Below are 19,536 nucleotides of genomic sequence, written 5' to 3' on the forward strand. Positions count from 1 at the left end.
TGTACTGTATGTATGAATATGTGTACTATATGTGTACTGTTTGTATGTATATGTGTACTGTATATGTGTACTGTATGTATGAATGTGTACTGTATATGTGTACTGTATGTATGAATGTGTACTGTATGTATGTATGTATATGTGTACTATATGTGTACTGTATGTATGTATATGTGTACTGTATGTATGAATGTGTACTGTATGTATGTATATGTGTACTGTATATGTGTACTGTATGTGTGAATGTGTACTGTATGTATGTATGTATATGTGTACTGTATGTATGAATATGTGTACTGTATGTATGTATATGTGTACTATATGTATGAATATGTGTACTATATGTATGAATATGTGTACTGTATGTATGTATATGTGTACTATATGTATGAATATGTGTACTGTATGTATGTATGTGTACTATATGTATGAATATGTGTACTGTATGTATGTGTATGTGTACTATATGTATGAATGTGTACTGTATGTATGAATATGTGTACTGTATGTATGAATGTGTACTGTATGTATGAATATGTGTACTGTATGTATGAATGTGTACTGTATGAATGTGTACTGTATGAATGTGTACTGTATGTATGTATGTATGTATGTATGTATGTATGTATGTATGTATGTATGTATGTATGTATCATGTATGTATATATATATATAATTGTCACATTATTGACTCAATCACACAATACCAGTATTGATCATAAGACATGTTAAGGATATAGTGACACAAATTATGGAAATTTGTATATATTTTATTACAACAACAAAAACATTTCAGACAACATAATCTGGTGCTGTTTTGAGGATATAAAACATGAGTAGAACAACAGAAACAACACTGACAAGTGTTGGACTAACTGAAATAATCATGCATATTTAAATCAAAATTAATTCTTAATTGTATTTAATTGTATCCAACTTAATGTATTTAATTAGACACTATGATATAACATAAGGACATTCCGTTGCATGTATTCCTTATAGTAAACATGAAACCAAAATGTACTTTAGTCATGTTAATTTGTACAGCACTTTTCACAATACATATTTCAAAGCAGATTCCCTGGTCTTATAGAGAACAATTCATCAGTTTCTCGAAATGCAAACTTGATCGACCTCTGAAACTAGTACTTTACAAACCTCCACTCCGACCACCTGACTCCATTCTGGTAACGCCCACTTTACACAATCCAATCAATTCATGATAAATAAATTCTATCATGCTCCTCCTGGAAATCTTTCTCTTCACACACGTCTTTCTCCTGCAGGCAATACGAAACAAATAATGTTAGAAAAGTCAGAAACTGAGACCAGCCAAACTTCTTTTTTTGCCAAATGAATTTCCCATAGAAATCACAAGAGACAATCCTAATTATAAAGCCCCTCTTTATTGTCAAATAACTCGGGTGCTTGAAAAGGCCAAAACCATTAATCAAATGAGCCTTTGAGTAGCTGGGCCTATAGCAATACACTTCTGATGCAATACACTTCTCCTCACCAATCACAGAGGAGCATAAAGCATTCTGGGTACAGACAAAGTAGACTTTATTGATTTTTCTTTCTTTGTCTTTCACAATAGAGTGTTTTCACCCCAGCTATCAGGGTTATATATAGCGCTCAGGACCCTTATCTTATTGGAGCAACAGTCCAAACATGGGGTACAATTTGTTAAAGCTTCACAAAAGGGGGGCGATTTCATTTGACAGGCCGTTCTGAAACACACGCATATGACAACACTCATCAAAACACACAGATGTGTGGTTAAACACCTCGATTAAAGGTTTCAGGCGTCAGGTCTGACGCTCATAAACATAAACAAAAGCATAAACATGTTAGAAGCAGAACATCCTTAACCTTATCTCTTTCTTTCTCCTCATTACTCTCTTTCTTCTTCTCGGCTTCCAACATGTCGAAGAACTCCCTCTCTACACGGGCCACCAGCTCCTCTGTGCTCTCCTCCCCGTCTGCGTCTTTCGACTCATCCTCTCGGCTCTGCTCGGAGCGGCTGCGTTCCTTCAGACGCATCTCTCTGTGCCGAGCTTCTAGAATCTTCTCCCGTTTGGTCTCGCGTTCAAACATCTAGAAAAAAAACGGAAAATGCTTAAAAAAAAAGATCAATCATTCTACTTTTTTATTATATATTTTAACAGCTTTAAACCTTTTCATTTTCTTCAAAATTTTCATTTTAATACATTTTTTTATTGCGTCACTTAAATTACTTTGTCAAAAGGTTACATAGGCCAGAATGGACCTGTGTGGATATATATGGATATATATATGGATATATATATATATCAGGGTTTCTGTAGGTTTTATGAAGGTACATTTAAGACCAATTAAAGAAAATGTAAGGAATAAATTGAAGAAAACATAACACGTCAATATGATTCAACAGATCTCCATTACTTTTTTAATTAATTTGACAAAAAATAGCTTAAAGTTTCAGATAAGAAATTGTGATCTTGTGAAAGTGATTTTATGATTAAAACAAGAACAGATATCTGCCAGTGAATTCATAAAAATCCCTAACTTGGTTCAAAAGTAAGTAATTTTCATACCCAATGACAGATATCTGTTCTTGTTTTAAGCATAAACTCATTTCATTTTGTTCAATTTCTCAGACAACAAGACTATATCTTCATTTTGCACATCAAGTAAATGTATATTGATATATTGACGTTTTGAATTTGTACAAGAACATCATTTTTTGCAGTGCCCTAAATTATATTTGTTTTATAGTTTCTTCTTCTTTTTTTTTCTGGACAAAAATACATAAGCCAAATGAAATGTGTGTGTGCATATACTGGTACTGGTATTTATCAGTGATATTTATGATGACTATTAACTTTACTGTAGTATACAAAATTAGGGTTCAGTGAGTGTTTTATGAAAGAAATGAATGTTTTTATTCAGCAAGGATGTATAACATTGATAAAAAATGACAGCAAATGCATTTATAATGTTACAAAACATTTCAGGTTTCATTGGTTAACATCAGTTAACTGCATTATACAATGAACAATAATTCTTCAGCGTTTATTATTATGAATTAAAGGGATAGTTCACCCAAAAATGTAAATTACTTATGATTTACTCACCCTCAAGCCATCCTAGGTGAATGACATTATTCATTCAGACGAATACAATCTGAGTTATATTAAAAATGTCCTGGCACTTCCAAGCATTATAATGGCAGTGAATGGCTGTTTCTGTTTTGGAGTCCATAAAAAGTGCATCTATCCATCATAAAAGTGTCATAAACCCATGATCAGTGATGGGAATAACAACTTATCAACTTTATAAAATATCAACTTTTAAAACTTTTTGAACACATTCACGAGCGATTGGCGTTCCTGTAATTCTGATTTTATTCGTCTGAAAGAAGAATTTCATATACACCTAGAATGGCTTGAGGGTGAGTAAATCATGGGTTAATTTTCATTTTTGGGTGACCTATCCCTTTAATATCAACATTTACTAATACAATTGTAGGATTAAAAGTATCTGTTAACATTAGTTAAAGCACTGTGAACTAACACAAACATGAATATTTTTAAAAATAGCATTAATAAAGGTTAATAAATGCTGTAAGTATTGCTCATTGTTAATTCCTTTTGGTTAATGCATCAACTAATGTTAAAAAATGAGACCTTATTGTAAAGGGTTACAAAAACTTCTATTTCAAATAAATGTTTTTCTTTTGAACTCTCTCTTCATCAAATAATCTAAATTAATGCATCATGGGCAGTGTTGGGCAAGTTACTTTAAAAAAGTAATTAGTTATAGTTACTAGTTACAAATAGTAACTGAGTTACATCATTATAAAAGTAACTAATTACCAGGGAAAGTAACTACTGTGTTACTTTTTTTTCAAATGTTCAAATATGTCAAATAGCGTGGATGCCCCCAATACTAAATATGTTAAATGCATGAACAGGACCCTAAATAGAATAAATTATTATTATTAAACATTGTACATTAATGTACACTATTGTAATGTTGCTGTGGGACAATGTCAACCTATCAAATTCAATACATTATTGTAAATATTATCAGTAGACCTACTATAGTGTAAATATTATCAGTACTATACTACTCCTTTAGTAGTGGAGCTCACGTTATCACCCGGGTTTTTAGCCACTAAATGTGTGGCGGCATGTGATGATGTGAGGTGCTACATTAGATTAGAATTACTTGCCACCGACATGGAGAGACTCTTTCTTCCTGGGCATAAGTTGCACGTTACATAAACATTCTTACCTTTCACCTCAATGAGGGAAAAGTTGTTCTTATACTTCCAGTTTGCAAAAGCTACCTTTGAAGTCGTTGGACTTGCCATTGCTCTGAATCCTCCTGGTCGTTGGTGTGTGTGACTGTGCATATGCGTGTGCTTGTGTGTGAACTCAACCTATCAAACTCAACCTTGTCTCCCACCCACCAATCATCATCAGTTATGTGTACCAAAAACACGCATGGCACACACACACACCAACCAACCAGAGAAAAAGAAAACCGTTGCAGGTCTGACTGACAGAGAGCTTGTTCGGATGGAAACCACTTCAGTGAGCTCAATTATAGTAACGCCGCATTTTATTCTCAGTAACGCTAATGGCGTTGTATTGGGAGAAACAGTAATTCGTTTGATTAATCGTTACTGAAAATGTATCTATAACGCCGTTATTCCTATCACTGATCATGCGTTTATCAAGCAGCACAACTGTTTTGATCATAATAAGAAATATTTCCTCATATTAGAATGATTTCTGGAGGATCATGTGACACTGAAGACTGACAACTCAAAATTACCTTTTACAATATTACTTTACAGTATTTTAGATCAAATGAATGCAGCCTTAGTAAGCATAAGAAACTTCTTTCAAAAAACATTAACAAACCTTACCGTCCCCGTGTGTTCAGGTGTGTTTGTGTCTCACCTCTGACAACAGGGCTTTCTCGTTCTTCTGCAGTGTGCACAGGCCTGATGAAATCTCCAGCAGTGTGGTGGTTCCCAGCTGAGAGCCACAGCCCAGGAAACGGCCGTTTTCTTGCACCCGGATGCTGTACAGGGCTTCATCACAAACCTGTGAGAGAAACACACACACACACACACATTCACATTGTGAATATTTCTTAAAACAGATAACGCTGAAATGTTGGACTGTGAGATGGTTTCAGTACAAAGACGAGACAATTAGCACCAACTTTGAGGCTGAGAGTGGGGTCGTTCTGTTTAAACAAGATGTCCCACACGTCTAAGGTGCCGTCCATCTTTACTGTAAAAAAGACTGAGGGTCTGACTGGACTCCAACAGCCATCTAACAGATGGGCCATGTGATACCTGGAGAAATAACAGATTAGAAATACTAGCACCTGTCTTACTGACACCAAACTTTTGAGTGCACATAAAACTGATATTTTCCCAAAAAAATGTAATAGAGAATTACTTCTGCAATGCTCTATTTGAACAACAAAACATAAGTTACTTGGTCCACATAATGGAGGACTCCTTGATGTCCTCTGACCAGATGCGCGCAGTCCAGTCAGCCACGGTCAGGAAGTTCTTAGGAAAAAACGGGTTCCTCTGCAGTGCGTAAATGGGACCATGGTGTCCGCTGTATGTGCACACAATCTTCTCAGCTGGGGTTTTTGCCTTGCGATTGCACGAAACCACAAGACCCTGCTCTGTGCCCACCAGGAACTTAGTAGGCTTGTGTAATCAAAAACAAAGGATGTTTAAGTTCTCAACATCTGTTTCCACCAAAAAAAAATAAGAGCAGGTCTTACCATAGTGGTCTCAAACTCCAGTGAGATTGCACCAAGGGCATTATCAAGGTTCCCCTTCTTACTGGGGTCCAGCACGAGTCTCTCAGTGGGCTCACTCATCTTACGGATGTCCCACCACAGCACCTGGTGTCAGACGCATGAGTATCTTTTATCTCGGACGACTGCAATGCGAGTCTCAGTGAAATTGTGGTTTATTTCTTTCATTTGGACTTGTGTCATTGCACACAGACCTGACCATCTGTAGAAGCTGAAAAGATGTCCATGCCTGTCTTCGACTGCAGCCAGATGACTTTGTAGACAGGATCTCTATGGCTGTGTTCAATGGTGGACATCTCTACTGGTTGGCTGCCTTTACGTGTGTCCCAGTACGCTGGTAACAGGGTAAACAACAAGGCGGTCATGGATAATTTGACAAAAACAAGGACATTTGTGTCCAATTACACAATGACATCTGCCATTCAAAAGTGCATACTCATTTCAACTATGCATTCAATGCCAAAGACAATTAGTTCAGCTATTAGACTTGATAAAAGAGACGCATCTATCAAACACTATTCAGACAAGGTCAAAGGTACTTTTTATCCATTAACCATAATTTATTGAGAGCTAAAACTGCCCAGAACGACTGAGGCCAATCTAATTACGCCACTGAAAGAGTTCGGATGGTCATAAATGTTTTGGTAGCTGGAATAGAACATGATTAATTGTGTGTCCAAAGAGGTGCTCAGGCGATAAAACCTACCAATTTGTCCATTGTAGCTTCCCCCTGCGAGAATGTGTGAATCTTTTGGGTTGTACTCCAGACAAACAAGTGGATATACAGGTTTCAGCGTCATCTCAGGTTTATTGTGATTTTCTGACGGTGAAAAGAATTCTTTGTTCAATATTTTTGCGCTGTTTCTGTTTATATCACAGAAAAGTGCTGTTTTTTTTTTTATGGTATACCAATGTCCCATATGTAGGAGTCGAAGCTCATGTCATTGGGTGCTTTCTGAAACTCCAGGGAAGAGTAGGCGACAGCAAGTTTATGGTTACCATCGGGGTGCCAGGATAAACTTGTGGCTGTGCGCTTCACTTCATTTGGGTCTCTAGAAAAAAACACAGATACCCAAATTAAGTACTATATGACTCAATAGCAGTGATGCCAGTAACGCGTTACTCTAATCAGACTACTTTTTCCAGTAACGAGTAATCTAACGCGTTACTATTTCCAAACCAGTATTTTTGTCATTTTCCTTAGTAAAAATTTATATTTTTGCTTTCTTCTTGCGTCTCGAGGAGAGTATTTATGTTAAGTGAAGTCAAGAAAGACTGTCTTTTTATTAAAAACATTTTTTTTTTTCAGGAAATATTTTTTCATTTCAAATTAAAATATCAGGAGATACATTGTTGACATTACTGTTAAAAATGCACTTCCAATAAGTGAGTGTTGACAAAAACGGTTGTCATTTTTATGTTGAGGCGGCAGGGGTGTTATGTAACTAATAAAGTAACTTGTAATCTAACTTGGTTACTTTTAAAATTAAGTAATCTGTAAAGTAACTAAGTTACTTTTTAAAGGAGTAATCAGTATTCAGATACTTTTTCAAAGTAACTGTGGCAACCCTGCTCAATAGTAAGTCTTTAAAAGGGAAGAAAGAAATTGTGCTATGATTGGTTTGTGCGATAAATCCCGCCTCTTTTTTTCGTGCGCACTCTCATCGGCCTGAATGAAGTCTAATTAAAATGTAAGTAAACAACTCAGCCACTTAGATATCACTGCTTTGTGTCACGTCAAATTCAAACTTGAAATGGCCTGAAAATATGATGACTGTTGGGTTTTTAGTGAGCAAACAGCTCGGGAAAATTAAAGGTACATCTTCGTTTCTGTGTCTGTGACCATTGTGTGCAAGCTTGATCACTGTTGAAAATAAGCTGATTATTAAAAAGAAAATCTGAACATTAGTTCACAAATAAAATATATTGTTTAAATTGTTACTGCCTTTAGTTATTATTTTGGAATAAATGTAAAAATGCGTAAAAACACTAACTTGATCAAATGTATACTTAATTTTAATAAATTGTACATTCCATAGTTAGTGTACAAATAAAAAATAGAATTGTATTTAGTCTCTCTCTTTTTTGTAATGTTTATTTAAAGCTGCAGTCTGTAGTTTTTCCTCTTTGTCGCCATCTCTGTACGAAATCTGCAATTGCAGTTATCCGCGGAATTATCAACTTTACATGAATTGTGCCTCGGCACAGCGCGGAGGAATCCAATGTTTTGATGAGAAAGAATGTGCGGCTGTCAGTCACCGTGCCGGTGTGGATACTGTCATTCAGAATCACAGATTATACTTTTTGAAAGTATGACCAACATAAGAATTTTCACCGCAAAATGTCATCTGAACAAGTAACATCCACTTTTGTTCTGACCAGCTAAGGGGAATAAAGCATTGCAGTAAATTGCGATGATTTAATCTAACGATCGCTTATCACGTCAAACCATGCAAATTATACTTTGTTTTCAAATTGTTAAATGTTAACAACATCAGCGTAGTGTGACTACATTTAAAGTGTATTAGGGCTACCTGTAGTTCAGTTTCATTGCTTGATATTTACCATAATGCACATAGCAAAACGAGAAAGGCACAACAAAGAAAACTCTGTAACTGTATGAATTAAGCGAACAAGTGTGCTTCTATTACATAATTGAACCACTGAAATGTCTTGTCCAGCAGAAAAAAAGCGGTCTCATGTGTCTGTTTTGAACCCCTTTTAAACATGGAGTTCACTCCACCTTTCAAAAGCTCTCTTTATCCTTGTTTTCGCATAGGCCCGGTTGAAGTCTCTTTTTTTCTGTAGCCACTCCAAGGGTGTGTCTCAATCAGCTCCCTAGTTCAGTAGTCAGGGCACTAATCAGGGAGTCAGCCCATTGACTTATGTCCTGATCAGTGCCCTGACTACTGAACTAGGGAGCTGATTGAGACGCACCCCGAAAGTCTGAAGTCTTTTGCATTGTACAACGGGGTGAATCTCCAGTTGTCACTGGTTATTGTGTTTGAACCTTTCTGGATCCGCCATAACTTTAATAAGTTTAATTATATCAAGTGCTGTGAGAAAAGGCTATAAATCTCAACTTCCAACATACTCACACGCAATATAGCCTACTAGCCGGGACACCACCTTTGTGTGTACAGATGTGACTTAATGACGCAAAGACATGCTTGAATTTCCCGCAGAAATCCACCAGTACCACTGCAATTAAAAACATTATTACAAGCTTACCGTTGTGAATCAAGCTAAGGTAAGCAGATAGTATTGAACACTAGCTGGTTATGTACTTGCTCAAATTTATTTTGGATAATTTTTAACCCAAAAAAGTTACGGACTGCAGGACAATTAAGTGTAACAGGGACATTTTTTTTTTTTTTTTTTGGTGTGCGGTGGTGTTTTAAAATGAGGAGGCAAATTGAAGTTAAATGTATTTTATTCCTGTGATGGCAAAGCTTAGCCTGACAAGCCAGACCCACATCAAGATGTTGGGTCTGGGAACTCACCATTGGCAGGGCTCAATCCGAGGGGCGGGATAAACGGTCGTCTTTCAAATTCCCTCAGCACGCAATAGGATAGCACTACAACCAACCAGAGCAATGAAGATGGTGAAGCGGAGCTAGTTGATAGACTAAACTTTCGCTGTATCCGGTCGGCAAAACCCTCCAAACACATCTTCCTTTCTTCAGTGCCGTTCTTTGTTTTCTCAAAGAAAAGCTTAACTCCAAGTCTTCCACTGGCCGAGTCGAAAGACCGCTGTTCACCAGCTTCTTTGTTTACAAGTAGCACGCGTAACCGCGTCAACTCTGCCATCATTATGTTAAGCCCGCCCACCAACTCAATACACGATGTGATTGGCCTGACTAGAGTTTGTTTTTTCCAGCTCGCAAGCCAACGGAGAGTTGCTTAATGCCCTGGCTGCAAATTCTAGGGTGCATCTAGATTACTAGGCTAGGCAAAGCTAAAATTTTCAGCATCATTACTCCAGTCTTCAGTCCGATCTGTTTGATCGGACCACACGGGCCAGCCTTCGCTCCCCACGGTCATCAATGAGCCTTGGCCGCCCGTGACCCTGTCGCTGGTTCACCACTGTTCTTTCCTTTGACCACTTTTGATAGATACTGGCCACTGCAGACCGGGAACACCCCACAAGAGCTGCAGTTTTGGAGACGCTCTGACCCAGTCGTCTAGCCACCACAATTTGGCTCTTGATAAACTCGCTCAAATCCTTACGCTTGCCCATTTCTCCTGCTTCTAACACATCAACTTTGAGGACAAAATGTTCACTTGCTGCCTAATATATCCCACCCTCTAACAGGTGCCGTGATGAAGAGATAATCAGTGTTATACTTCACCTGTCAGTGATAATGTTATGCCTGATTGGTGTATAAATATTTAAATGAGCACAATATTTGCCTAGAATGTCCTAAAAATCTGTTGAAAAGTTAAAAAAATGTATTCATTCACAAAACTTGTGCAAGTGACCTGGCTGATATTGCTTCATCACTAGAGGTGAGTGCGCTCACCTGAAGACATTGATTGTCTTCGCTGATGGCTCTTCCTCTGATTCCTCCACCTCTTCCTCACCCTCATCCTCAAAAAAATCCTGGTAGATGTCAGTGGCGTTGTTTTGCTTGCTGCAGTGTTCCATGAGCTGCAATGGGCAAAAGTAGAAGTCATTTTTCAATAAAGAAGTCTTCTTCTCAGAGGAAGCTCACAATACAGGTTTACATATAAGCCCAGCTCATAATTTCTCATCTCAAATGGCTAATTTAAGGCACTCACACCAGCAATCTGCAAAATTGTGTTCTGATAGTGTTCATCCTTCTCCACTTTCTTCCTGTAGCGGATGGTCGCCTCCATGTCCTCTGGATTGAGATCTTTCGGCCACCCTCCTTCCACATGGTTTATTCCTCGTGACTCTGATTCAAAACGTTCCGTGTTCACCTGAACAGAACAAGAATTTCATGTTAATTCAGAGTCAGACTCTGTAATTATAATATATACATTTCATGTTATTTTAGGATCGTAAAAAAACACGCCCACAAACTTTTTGTGTTCATGCCATCGGTTGCTGTGTTAAATTCTGGTCTCACCTCATGCTCTGACATTTCCTCTGCGCACTGCACGGTCACATTACAGGGATCTCTCACTGTGAAGTTTGCAGCGAGGGAAGGGTCAGGCAGGATGTCCACATGCAGCTCAGCCGGACGGTCTGAAAAGTTACACTGGCGGCCAAACTCGCTGCGCTTTTTTGTGTACACATACACAATCTCCATCTTAGCTAAAGGTAGGAAAAGATAAACCTTTTTTAATGATCAAATGCACATTTTTATAAATGTTAACAAGCTGTGGGTTAAAAATAATAAGTCAAATGTTTTGTTTTGACAAGTTATTTTTCGATGGTCCAGTGGGGTGACAAATACATGTTTAAAATAATACAAATATCATAATGCAGCCATGAATGTTTCTATTGTTATTATAGATAAAGACATACAATTTCTGGATTAAAATAATTGTATTATTGTGCGTCACACCCACTTACTGATGAGAAAATCAAACTGAAACTCTGAAAACAAACATTACGTTTTACACTTAACAGATGTGTCACAGTGTTTTAGATATAATACTAAGCTGGTTACCAAAAACTCAACTCAACAGACTAAACTGGACAAAAAAAAAAAAACGTATTAAACTTTAATCTGCATCGTTTTTGATAGGAGCTTACACCTCCCTTTCTTCCCTAGCTAATGAAAAATAAGTTGTAGTAACGTTTTGCTAATTTACAAAAACCAAGCTTTTTCTGAATGGTCTCAGAACGTTCAAAACGTCCCATTTTTAAAATGTTTAAATGTTGTTGTTTTTTTAAAACCATTTTTCAAGGCAGTATTATAGGAACGTTAAATTTGAATGCCCTCTGATCCGTCCAAAAAGTCGTATTTGACGTTTAAAAGAACATTAGACGAACGTTCTAAAATGTTTCAGAAAAAACGTTCCATGAATAACGAGAATAACATTTTTGTGCTAATGTTTTGATAACGTAATTTTGAACGAACGTTCTATTAACTTTACTAGAAGAACGTTTGTTCAGAACTTTGAGAGAACCTTGCCAGAGAATGTTAGCCAAACTTCTGAGAACCTCCCTGTCAGCTGCGTTACTGTTGCTGTTAGGAAAGTCCAACCAAACATCAGCACACAAACATGACATATAAAGGCATGTATTAATCCATGACAGGCACTCGTATAAATAAGACATTGATTTCATATTACCTGATTTTGCGACGCTTTCTGGGTTTAGATGGTTTTAGTGGTCTGCTCTGTAGTTTGCCGTTACCTAGCAGCGGCGGCGCAAGTGACGTCACGTTTGCAGAAATACATTTACTCTCTTCAGTCTTCAATAATGCTAATATTAATGCTACTATATAATAACAGCACTGAATGCTACTTAGAAATTGTAACGTTACATGTATGTGAGCTATTTTATAAAGTTTCACTCGCATGAAATTAACATTGTTGGCGGTTTTACCTCAGGCTTTCTGCTCTTCTACTGAAAGTCGACAACAGGGCCACTAGAGGGCGCCATGTATCAACACTAACACGGTTCATTGAAAAAACACCATTAAAACTCGTTTTCAGGAATTATGCGGAACATAAGAGGGTTAAACAAATATTATATAGCCCCTAGTTATATAAAACAGTAGATCTTAACGATAAAGTTGTACTGTATGCAAGAGTAGGCTATTACTAAACGTCATGTTGGGACAGGTTGTCATGCCTAACTTAACACTTGTATAGGCCAAAATGGTTTGATACTCGTGTACACTATCATTTACATTTTTGTAGTTTCATAATAGTTTAGAGGTTTACATTTGCAAAGCCAAACAATAGTCTGTTTTATGGAACCTGGAAAGTAACATTTTCGATAGTCTAGTTTGAAACACTGCCCTTGCTTGTAAAAGTTCTCTATCCTCCTGGTCGTTCGAGGACATTATATTTTTGTGAATTTCTCTGACACACCATACATATCACAATTTTACACCAGACAGTTTTATAGGACTCAGAGATATGTTTAGAGGTTTCACCAGAATAACAAATTATCTTTGGTCTTTAAAAATGACTGAATTATCAAATATAGCTCTCTTATGGTAATATTTTGTAGTTATCATTTAAATCTGACTCATTTTCAAATTGTTTGTTATAAATCAACATCTCAGGAAAATGTTATGGTGTTTCTAATCAAAATATGACGTTCTGTTACAAAAAAGGGCATTGATTTCATACATGTCCTCAATAGAGTGGTGTCCACTTATGAGGACATAGCATAACATATGAATAAAATACAATAATAATAATAAAAAACAACAACATTTGTTTCTTATGGTCTATGAACATGAAAAAATAATTATATTCATGACTTTGTTTTCCTGGGTCTTAGGAGGCGATACTATGTTCATAAATGTTCTCAATAAACGTTTTCACTCAAAAGGTCTCAATTCAATTCAAAATGGTTTTATTATATCCATGTTTCTGTCCTCTAAGTTAGACAGAAATCAAGCACCACCTCGGTGTCTGCAACAGTGTCATTCATGCACCAAGTATTAAAATCAGTTTTAAAAAATGTATTAAAAACACTATGCAATAAACCAGACGGAAGCCACAAATCAATCTCAAATGAGGACACGCTGTACAAGCATCTGTCCAAGTAGCTGATTTTATCAAACAATATACTGAGAATGGCACACAAGAATGGAGCAAAGGAAGAAATACAAAATAACCCAACAATCACACAACACACAACCATACAGGTTATTTACAGCTGGTCAACGGGTTAATTCAAAGCATATGCATTTGCAGCATTGGCTCAGTGTGCTTTCTACACTTGGTATGAAAAGAAGGTCTTAAGTTCCAGGTAAAATGACCCCTCATTTGTGCTTGCTGGAAATGAGGTGAAAGTCTCTCAGGATGTTAGAAACATCATTTGTGGTACAAAGTGACTGTGTTTGGTCAATACAAACCCAAAGTGATCACGTTGTGCTTTAAAATGCCTCTACATGCATAAAACAAACAGAAAAGCTTGTATTCCCCCTCTATGTCCCATCCCTGCTAATCACAGACACACACAATGGCCGCTCAGTGAATAAAGCACTGAAAGGGAATGAAAACAAAGGCTTTAGAGGCACAAAACATGCTTCCATTCTTGGCACATAAGACATTTAGAAAACAGAAGATGATAAATGCATTAGTGTCTGTACAGTTAGCCATCATAAAAAGTGATGACATGTTCATGAAGTTCACACTGCACAGTAGCTAAAAAAAGACGACTTTTCATGAGCAACAATCGCTTAGAAAAGTACCTACTATGTTGACACTAGCAATTGCTGTACACTATGTAGGACTAAATGTCCAATGGACAGAATATTGATACTTCAACCAGTGTCCACACTTATATGTACAACCTTTAATATGACAAATGGTTAACCTTTATAAGGTCAGAAAAAATGCTCAATTTCTATGCAAAAAAAAAGAGGTCCCACTTAATATTAGGTGTCTTAAACCTCTATGTACTTATGTAAAACAAAATAAAATCATATTTTAGCAGTCTTATTATCGTTAACTAAAACGGCAAGTAAATAAATAGTATAATAGTACGGTAACACTTTATTTTAAGGTGTCCATGTTAGTGTAATTATACATTTAAGTACTGAGTAATAATAATTAACTACATGTACTTACTATAGGGTTAGGAATATGGGTTGGCGTTGGGTTAACTGCATGCATTTATGCATAATTTATATTTATTACTACAGTAACTACATGTAACGTGTAACAAGGACACTGTACAATAAAGTGCATTTTTTACACATTTTACAAGTAGTTACTAACAGTAAAAAAAGCTTAGTTACAAGCAACTAATTGAGTAGTAAGTACATGTAGTTAATTAATATTACTCAGTACTAAATTGTATAATTACACTGTATTACAGTGTAATTATATATTAAAGTACTGAGTAACATTAAGTAACTACATGTACTTACTATAGGGTTTTGGTAGGATTAGGGTTTGGTTTAAGGTTAGTTGCATGTAATTATGCATAATTTAATGTTATTTCTATGGTAAGTACATGTAACATATGCAAATTAATTTTATTTTAAAATAAAGAGTGTAACCTAAATGGTAAATATTATTTTTGCTGCTATTGAAGTGGGATACGGGTAAGTATAGAGACTTAAAGTTTAGATAGGTTTAAAGGTAGGTTAAGTGAAGGACCAACAGTGTAATAGATGTAATTACAGATATTAAAAATAGATGCAATTTCATGCAGGTTTTTAAATAAGTACAATGTAAAAATTTACGTATACAAGAAGTGCATTGCATCAAATTATTCATTTAAAAGTTAGTACATAGTAGTTAAAGACACTTAATATAAAGTGGGTCCAAAATAGTTTTTGTTACCCACACCGAATAGTTTCTGCACTTGAAAAGGCAATAGGGAAGCCCAACAGTCTATTTGATGAAAAATATGATGTAAACATACAAATAAAACAGATTATTAGAGAGAGGATATTTCACAACCTCACAAACGTGTCAGTAGTGAGGGAAAAAGATGCATCGCACCATCGGAATAATCGACAAACGCACAAATACATGCAAGCACCCGTACGGACACGCGTGGTGTTTTCCTCTCAGACTGTGGTCCTGTAACACAAAGATGCGCACGGACATGCTGGCGTGGGTGTTTTCCATGTGTCCGTATTTCCGGCGTGTGAAGAAATCACACCAGGCAAAACGTGCGCACGACAGAAGAAAACCGATCAGTTCTACGCTCGGAAATCCTCCCCGAAGTGTCTGATCTGGTCTTCGGTCATGGAGAGGTAGGTGGCTCTCATGGTTGGAGAGTACTGCGGAGAACATCAACACAGGAGTCACAAACTAGATGGCTAACTAAAGCAAACAAGGGTCATTTTTCAAGAGTGAAATGAAAATGAACTGCACTTTTTGGGTTCTCATTGTGGACTACACAAGTGTTTACTATGGTAGCTTGTTTCTGCCACAGAATAAAAAAATAAATAAAAAAAAAGGTAATTGCGACTTCTCACAATTGTGATATAAACTTGCAAAAAGTTATAAAGTCAGAATTACAAAAAAACTTGCAATTGCAATAAAAATGTCAGAGTCCAATATTTGGACTTATCCCGCAATTGTGTTAATTTCTCTCAATTCTGAGAAAAAATTAATAAAATTGAATTGAGATTTTCGTTCTCAATTGCAAGTTTATATCCCACAATTAGACTATTTATTAGGGCTGTCAAAAGATTAATCGCGATTAATCGCATCCAAAATAAAAGTTTATTTTTACATAATATATGTGTGTGTACTCTGTTAATTATTATTTATATATAAATACACACACATTCATGTATATATTTAAGAAATATTTGCATGTATATACTGTATATACATTTATATAATCTATAATCTATATATAAATATAAATGTTTTATATATAAAAATAATATTTTTTTCTTAAATATATACATGCTTGTATGTGTATTTATATATAAATAATAATTAACAGAGTACACACACATATATTATGTAAACACAAACTTTTATTTTGGATGCGATTAATCTCAATTAATCTTTTGACAGCCCTACTATTTATACAACAGTTCTTTCTGGTTCTCGCATCTGATTGGCTGAGAGCCGTGCGATATTCCCCCAGTATCAACACTGGAACTGTTACTGTTGTTGTGTCACGAAATGTAGCTTTAAGAGTTTTTTTTTTATGTGAGAATGTCGTTATTTAGACCTCAAATATAGACGCATATATAAACATAGAGTCTGTTTTAAAATTTGTTTAGACGCTTTCACAGATGCCAGCTCCAGGCCGTCAGCGGCCGTTCAGCGCTCATGTACCCACTGAGAACAGCTTCATCTCAGCTAGTGCTTCGGGAATTTGCCGCTGGCTCTTATGTAGATAGTGGTTAAACATGAGATATAATTAATTTGGGGTATATCAAATGGGCAATCTATGGTGTTATTAATCTATTACTTATTTCAGAGCAAACTTACTTGGGTTAAGGGGAAATTTTAATTTCATAACTTTATATTTAGGCTAAATTTAACTTAAGTCCTGTACTAGAGCGCTGCTTTTGTACGTTTGCTTGTTTGTGTGTATTTCCTATTAGTCTTTTATAATGGCTATTGTTGTTCATTTAAATATTGTTGTTCAATAAATGTTATATTTGATATTGAGAAACTGTCCGTTAGTGATAGTGAAATGGACTTCACGCCATATCGCACTGCTACTCATGTGATATTGCTCATACTGCTCACAATTCAGATTTTTTTTCTTCTAAGAGCCGAGAGATATAAACTTGCAACTGCAAAAATTTTTTTTTTTTTTTTAAATTAGAATTGCGAGTGGCAATTCGGACTTTAGAACTTGCTATTAACAGGTATTGTTTACACCTGGTATTAATATTTGGTCGATCGGCTCGCTAAATACAGGTGTAAAGGGGGTCTAAAACGTCTTGAGCTTGTCCACTTTCGACCACTTCCAGAGGTAGTCAAAAATTAAAACCGACTGTGTTCATAGTGTAAACGCTCATGTGGTCAAGCAGCCACAAAAGCCTATTGACATAATATGGACTTATGACACAATACTGAGAACGCAATAATAAGATATAAACTCACAATTGCAAGAAAAAAGCCAAAAAAAAAAAAATCACAATTACCTTTTTAAATCTTATATTCTCTGGAGGAAAACAAGCTTCCAAAGATTAACTATGACACCAAGGCGGGTTATTTAACTAGTTAATAACTGAAAGGCTTTAATTCAGTCATCATTTACTCATGTCACTCTAAGCCTGTATGAAGTTTTTAGCCGACAAAAGGCATGCTAGTGACCAGACAACACTACAATTAGACAAATAAAAAATGCTCTTGCAAATACATTCTGACCTCCTACCAATAGCGGGCGTGCTCTAAATAACTCATCTGTCTCTAACATAAAACATGTGTGGGTGTGTCTATGAGGATCCATGCCAGGAGTGAAAAAGGGGAAAATCACCCAAACAAAATGTATTATAAAAACAAGGGATGAAATAAAATAAAAATGGGGGGGGGGGGGTCAGAGAACAGAGGGACTAGGATAATAATACTGCAATCATACAGCAACTTACGCGGTTTATATATGGCTGAGAGTAAAGCTCCAAAAAGAATTGTTTTTTTTTTGTTGGTTTTTTGGGTTTTTACATAAGGAAGAAAAAAATAAGAACAGAAACATACAAACAGAGAAACATACAAACAAACAAAGAAAAAACGTAAAAGAAGCTATTAGCAGAAGACAGTACAAAGCCACTAATAGAAGATTAAGAATAGAAATAATCATGGTAAGAGTTTAAAGTCAACATGAAATCAACCTTTAGCCCATTTACTCAATACATCTTTAATACATTAAGATACAATCTTAATACATGTTTGTGGTCTAATTTTTGTTATGAGCATTGATGAACTGTGAGCAATAACATCAGGAATAAGTCCTAAGAAAATACACTTCCGTTCAACCAATTTTTGTGTTTTTAAAAAACAAGTATCTTATGCTCACCAAGTTAAATAGTAAAAATTGTAATATTGTAATTTAAATTTAGTCTTCAGTGTCACATGATCCGTCATTAATAAATCATTAATCATTCTAATATCAAGCGTAGCATTAGTTCTGGCAGGTCACGTTAGTCAAGCTCACATTAGCTGACTGTCAGCTGATCACGTCTACCTATAGGAATATGATGTCACAGCATTCATATATAAGCTCCTTCAGTATTATCAGCAGCTATCGCGTTTCTCCTGAGCTAATTACCCTCCTCCATCCCCAGCTCCCCCTCTCGTCAGTCAGGATTTGGCATTCTGATTCCCCCTGAATCAGACTAAATTCTAAAAATATTGACATTAATGATACCTACAATACATTGTTGCTTCTGTTCTGTTTACCCTAGGGGGGTTTATCACTGCTCTTATCCATGCTAGGTTACATAGATGCGCAGGGAGTTCTAGCCCAGAACAGAACCATACCGCCAATCCAAATAATGCTCATTGTCAATCATCTTTGACGATAGTAGCCCTGACAGAAATGTTGATTTTGTACTCTAAAAACATTTCTTATTATTATCAATATTGAAAACAGCAGAGTTGCTAAATATTTTTTTGTGGAAACAGTGATACCTTTTCAGGATTCTTTGATAAGTAGCAGGCATTCATTTGATTTTTTTTGTTTTTGATTAATTTAATGTGTACCTACTGAATAAAAGTATTCATTAAAAAATCTTACCAACCCAAAACAGTAGTGTAAAGATGGTCAATTTGGATTTCGTGTAGGCTTTACAATATTGCGTCCTTGTTTTGAAAAAAAGGTTAAATCTTTGGTGTAAATTATTGTCATTGTGTAAACATGAGTGTATGTGTGGTCATGAAAAGGACTGGGCCTCTGGAGCCCAACGCACCGAAGGAGGAGGAGATCCCCTCCCGATCAGAGGCACGTTCTCATAGCGTGGGTTTCCACCAAACAGCGCAGACTGGTTCCTGACAAAACAAAGACAGTGATGAATGACAAGAGAAAGTGATGGGGAGAGTTCAAGACAGACTGAGGAGGAAGAAAGGAAATAAGTATTTTAGAAATAATACTGTGAACTTCATCTAATA

The 19,536-nt window shown here is 36.1% G+C and overlaps 2 protein-coding genes across 5 annotated transcripts in view; both read right to left on the minus strand.

The window, feature by feature from the left end:
* Window positions 1–1,217: 1,217 nt before the first annotated feature.
* On the minus strand, window positions 1,218–11,114 carry dnai2b (dynein, axonemal, intermediate chain 2b; the record flags this gene model as incomplete). Its single annotated transcript, XM_079845558.1, has 12 exons — window positions 1,218–1,280; window positions 1,873–2,097; window positions 4,953–5,099; window positions 5,221–5,356; window positions 5,502–5,725; window positions 5,803–5,925; window positions 6,033–6,172; window positions 6,545–6,658; window positions 6,748–6,890; window positions 10,362–10,489; window positions 10,621–10,782; window positions 10,932–11,114. The coding sequence occupies 12 exons, from the start codon at window positions 11,112–11,114 to the stop codon at window positions 1,218–1,220; spliced, it is 1,788 nt and encodes a 595-aa protein (XP_079701684.1).
* Window positions 11,115–13,323: 2,209 nt separating this feature from the next.
* ttyh2 (tweety family member 2) overlaps window positions 13,324–19,536 on the minus strand; it is a 99,699-nt gene continuing 93,486 nt past the window's right edge. For 2 of the 4 annotated variants that reach the window (XM_079801391.1, XM_079801390.1), the window contains exons 13-15: window positions 19,338–19,416; window positions 18,021–18,047; window positions 13,331–15,734 (exon numbers count right to left, since the gene is read on the minus strand). In XM_079801391.1, coding sequence (XP_079657517.1) covers window positions 15,654–15,734; window positions 18,021–18,047; window positions 19,338–19,416 — 187 coding nt within the window. In that variant the 3' untranslated portion in view covers window positions 13,331–15,653. Of the gene's footprint in view, window positions 15,735–18,020; window positions 18,048–19,337; window positions 19,417–19,536 lie in introns of all 4 variants that reach the window. The other 2 variants (XM_079801393.1, XM_079801392.1) reach the window with 1 other exon arrangement.

This window comes from Gobio gobio (assembly GCF_949357685.1).
Source record: "Gobio gobio genome assembly, chromosome: 20".
NCBI classification, from domain to species: domain Eukaryota; kingdom Metazoa; phylum Chordata; class Actinopteri; order Cypriniformes; family Gobionidae; genus Gobio; species Gobio gobio.